Raw genomic sequence first — 4877 nt, forward strand, 5'->3', positions numbered from 1 at the left:
TCATATTGTAAACTCGTATAATCTCTCTCTCTCTCTCTCTCTCTCTCTCTCTCTCTCTCTCTCTCTCTCTCTCTCTCTCTCTCTCCCTCTCTCTCTCAGCGACATTTGGGTGTAAAAATCAACAAAAAGCATGTACGTACGTTGCTTATCTGTTACCCTTGTTAATGGAGTTAATGTCTTGTTCTATTCTTCACCGTCGTCGTCGTTGTCTTCTTCTTCTTTTCTCCTTCAGTTTATTTCTCCCTCTTTCTTTCGCCGTGTGTTTTGATACATCTTCTCCGGTTCCGTAGCTCCTGGTTTGGTTTGTTTTGGGTTTATTTGGTTTTATTTTTTCAGTTGTAGTAAAACATAAAACGATTCAACATTTTGTTGTTGGTCAGTTTCTTTTGCATGAGTGAGAGAGCGAGAGAGAGAAAGACATTTCTAGAAAGACAGACCGAGAAAGAGAAAGGAGATAACTATTTTTTTTTAAAGCAAGAGGTTTTAGCCACCACCACCATCACCATTAACCAACACAAATTAGTTGACCAAGCCGTTCTCCCTCACAAACACACACAGACACACACGCATGCACACACACACACACACACACACACACACAATCAGCAGTATTCCTGGTTTGTTAGGAATTGTCAATGTGAAAATGTCCTGACTGTTGTTTTACTGACTGGGAATACTGCAGGGTGGTTTTTCACCGTTGTCGATGCTGTAACTCTGTCTGTCGTTATGTGTCTCTCTTTCACTCTCTTATACATGCATACATAATTAATATATATATGTATGTATGTGTGTGTGTGGAGAGAGAGGGAGAGATCCGACTCTGTTTCTCTGTCTCAGTCTCTCTGTCTGTCTCCCTCTCTCTTGTGTATCATTACTACCTATAACTCTTACTCTCCAGTTCTCTGTGTGTGTGTGATGAGTACAAGTCGGGTGTCTAGTAGAAATACTACAAATAAATGCAAATGGAAACGCGTCCGCGTAAGAAGCGAGAGAATCTGAGCGCGCTGGTTCGAATCAAGGCTCAGCCACCGATATTTTCTCCCCCTCCACTAGACCTTGAGTGGTGGTCTGGACGCTAGTCATTCGGATGAGACGGTAAATCTAGGTCCCGTGTGTAACACGCACTTAGCGCACGTAAAAGAACCCACGGCAACAAAAGGATTGTTCCTGGCAAAATTCTGTAGAAAAATCCACTTCGATAGGAAAAACAAATAAAACTACACACAGGAAAAAATACAAAAACAAGAGAGGCAAGGCCTTCAAGACTCACTTGTGATAAATTAAGTCCCCTAGCATTAATTACAGAGTAATTTCCCTTTTTTACTATCTGCACCAAAACGTTTGCAAAATAAATAAAAATTCCATGCTTAGCAAAAGAAGTTCCTGTTTGAACAAAAAGTTATAATAATGACTCCTCTTGTTGTTGTGTCAGAATAAGAGGTCAAAGTGCCAAGTTTTAGAGAATACAAAAAATATAAATATAACAGTAAATGCAGTTTGCATATAATTAGGCTTTTTTTTTTTTTTAATTTTGTGCCCATCCCAGAGGTGCAATATTGTTTTAAATAAGATGACTGGAAAGAACTGAATTTTTCCTATTTTTATGCCAAATTTAGTGTCAACTGACAAAGTATTTGCAGAGAAAATGTCAATGTTAAAGTTTACCACGGACACACAGACACACACACACACACAGACAACCGAATACCGGGTTAAAACATAGACTCACTTTGTTTTCACAAGTGAGTCAAAAAGGTGGCGTTGTAGTGTAGCGACGCGCTCTCCCTGGGGAGAGCAGCCCGAATTGCACACAGATAATTCTGTCGTGATAAAAAGAAATACAAATACCAAATGTTCCCGGACCTAAAAAAAAAGAGCCAGTTTTATTGAAAGAACAAATACCAGGGACAACATGTCAACTTGCACGATGTACACACACACACACGACTTGCACGTGCACGTTGTCAATCCCTCTGTTCCTTTTGGCGTGCACGTTTGGTATGTTGCGTGTGTGGGAGGGGTTGGGGGGGCATGTGTGTGTGTGTGTGTGTGAGAGCGGCGATCGACCAGGGAGAAAGCCGACGGACAGCACGTGCCAGAAGCGTCCTGAGGCCCCCGATGCGGGGAAAGGTTTACAGCCAGGTGGGTGATCCACGTCGAGATGATTTATTGCACTGCGTCCTGAGGGGTTTGATCGATGGAAAGAACAGATAGGTGTGATGTGCGAGGGATGTGAGAGTCTTGTTGTCCGTCCTGTTTTCTAAAATATGCTCCCCCCGCCTCCCCGCCCCATCTGCATGCACATCCATCATCCTACCGCAACCCTCCACACACACACACACACACACACTCACGCTTGCATGCCTTCACATTCGTGCAACCACATGTGCTGGAACATTCCTAAGCTGTGTTGTCAAATCCTGTTATGATGTTTCGTGACGTTGTGTATTTTCAAAACTGCTGGTGACTGAAGTCGCACACACACACACACACACACACACACACACACACACACACACACACTCGCATGGACACACACATTCACACACAATCATTCAATCAATCAAACGCACACGTCACCTAAACGAAGCATTCCCGTTATGTCTCACTATTGACCAGCAGACACCCACTTAATACTTACCTTCTTTGAAGCAAGCAACGAGTAAATGTTCAGTGTCGTTTTTTTATGTACACTTTATATCTTAACTTTATCTTGTGGTGAGAAGTTCAAACCAGGGCAGAATTAACGGCCAGAGAAGGTGGATGCTGAGAAAGCACACAGTCAAGGGAGACGACTTGTGTGCGGTCGACCGAGTTGACTCCCTGTCTTCAAGCAAGCGGCGGCAAATGCCACCCAGGTCATGCGTTGGTGTTCACACCATGAAGCGTTCTCGCACACTTGTCGTCACTGCTTTTCTGATGTTCTTCCGCTGTTCTGAAGCAGGTAAGCTGGGGGAAGAGGAAGAAAAAGAAAGGTGTTGCACCCCCCAGCCTCCTCCGCCTCTTCCTCTCCATCCCGGCGTTTATTCGGACAGACCCACGATAAGCTTAAAAAAAAAAATATTTTGATTTGTTTGATGGTTTGTTTCGTTGCCATTTTTGTCGGTCCAGTTTTTACATTTGTTGTTGGTTCGTTTTCTTCATTTCTGGTCGCATTTGTTTTATTTATTTAATTATTTTAAATGTTAATCATCTATTTATTTATCTATTTACGTATTAATTCATTTATTCTATTGCTCATCGAAAATTATATAATGGAAAATATCTTCTTGGAACTGCTCTTCAACTTTTTATTGTTTCAGAATCGTTTTGTTGTTGCATTTTGTTGTTGCTGTGTATTTGTCTGAAAGGCGCGCGCGCGCGCACACACACACACACACACACACACACACACACACACACACACACACTGAGAAAGAGAGAGAGAGGGAGATGTTGTAGGAGCTTACAATATGAAAATAGCAATTGCAAAATTTGAAACGAGTTATTTGTTTGCTACTGTTTAAAAATGGTGTGAATGACCAGTATAACTTCTTTTGACGACGAATGATCATGCAGAACACGCACTAAACACTTCTATCACATCTTTATATGCTTAAAATAAAAATAAAGTGCCTTTGAACTGAATTCCGCAAAAGAATATTCAGTGCACTTGGGGTGTAGATCTCATTTTCGTTTTCTTTTTTTTTAACGGACCAAATCAATGCGTATTTCCAAAATGTTTCAGTTCTGCTCAATTTGCTCATATTTTGATGTTCAGCGCATTTTATCTTAGCATCTGTATCCAAGGGAATGGGTGACTACCAGCACTTGGAGTCTGAACTGGTTAACGCGTTGGACTTACAGTCTGAGGGTCCCGGGTTCGAATTTCGGTGACAGCGCCTGGTGGGTAAATAGTGGAGATTTTTCCAATCTCCCAGGTCAACATATCTGCAGACCTGCTTTTGCCTGAGCCCCCTTCGTGTGCATACGCAAGCAGAAGATCAAAATACGCACGTTTAAGATCCTGTAATCCATGTCAGCGTTCAGTGGGTTATGGAAACAAAAACATACCCAGCATGCACACCCCCGAAAACGGAGTATGGCTGCCGACATGGCGGGATAAAAACGGTCATACACGTAAAAACCCACTGGAGTGAAAGTGGGAGTTGCAGCCCAGGAACAAAGATGACTGAAGAAGAGTTTGAACCATCTTAGAGAAATGTGCTTTGCTAATGCCGTTCATCATTATCATCATCTTTTTTTCATTTATTATTATTATTATATTATTATTATTATTATCATCATCATAATTATTATATGGATTATTATTATTATCATCATTGTTGTTATCATTATTACAAGGATGGTAATTATTATTATTATTGTTGTTGTTTTTGTTGTTATCATCATCATCAACAACACTGTTCGTGTTGTTGTTGTTATTATTATTATTGTTGTTGCTGTTGTTGTTATCATATTATTCTTACCATTAATATTATCATTATCACTATATCCTGTTGTTGATGTTTCCGTGTCACCCCGTACAGACAGCTTCAGCAGTTGCCCCAACATGCCGAAGTCTGCGATGGCGTCGTCACCAGACATGGCGGGGTCCACGATGACTGGAGCCATTCACATTAAACCCTTCCGTGTCTTCCAGGACTATCGTTCGGTAAGCACCACTCCTTTCTGTCTTTCTTCACTCTCTCTCTATATATATCTGTCTGTCTGTCTCTCGATCTCTCTCTCTCTTTTAAAAAAAATATTTTATTGTTTTTCGTCTTGTTCTTGCAGATGATGATGCTTCTGTTGTTGTTGTCGTTGTTGTTTTTGCTGTTGTTGTTGTTGTTCTTCTTCTTCTTCTTCTCCTCTTCCTTCTTCTCAGTAACACTCTC

General features: G+C 41.2%; 1 protein-coding gene across 1 annotated transcript in view; it reads left to right on the forward strand.

Moving 5' to 3' along the window:
• Positions 1–2359: 2359 nt before the first annotated feature.
• LOC143299902 (chorion peroxidase-like) overlaps positions 2360–4877 on the forward strand; it is a 35244-nt gene continuing 32726 nt past the window's right edge. The window contains exons 1-2 of the mRNA XM_076613404.1: positions 2360–2944; positions 4530–4654. Coding sequence (XP_076469519.1) covers positions 2764–2944; positions 4530–4654 — 306 coding nt within the window. The 5' untranslated portion in view covers positions 2360–2763. The remainder of the gene's footprint in view (positions 2945–4529; positions 4655–4877) is intronic.

Source organism: Babylonia areolata, chromosome 25 (genome assembly GCF_041734735.1).
Source record: "Babylonia areolata isolate BAREFJ2019XMU chromosome 25, ASM4173473v1, whole genome shotgun sequence".
Classification (NCBI taxonomy): Eukaryota; Metazoa; Mollusca; class Gastropoda; order Neogastropoda; family Buccinidae; genus Babylonia; species Babylonia areolata.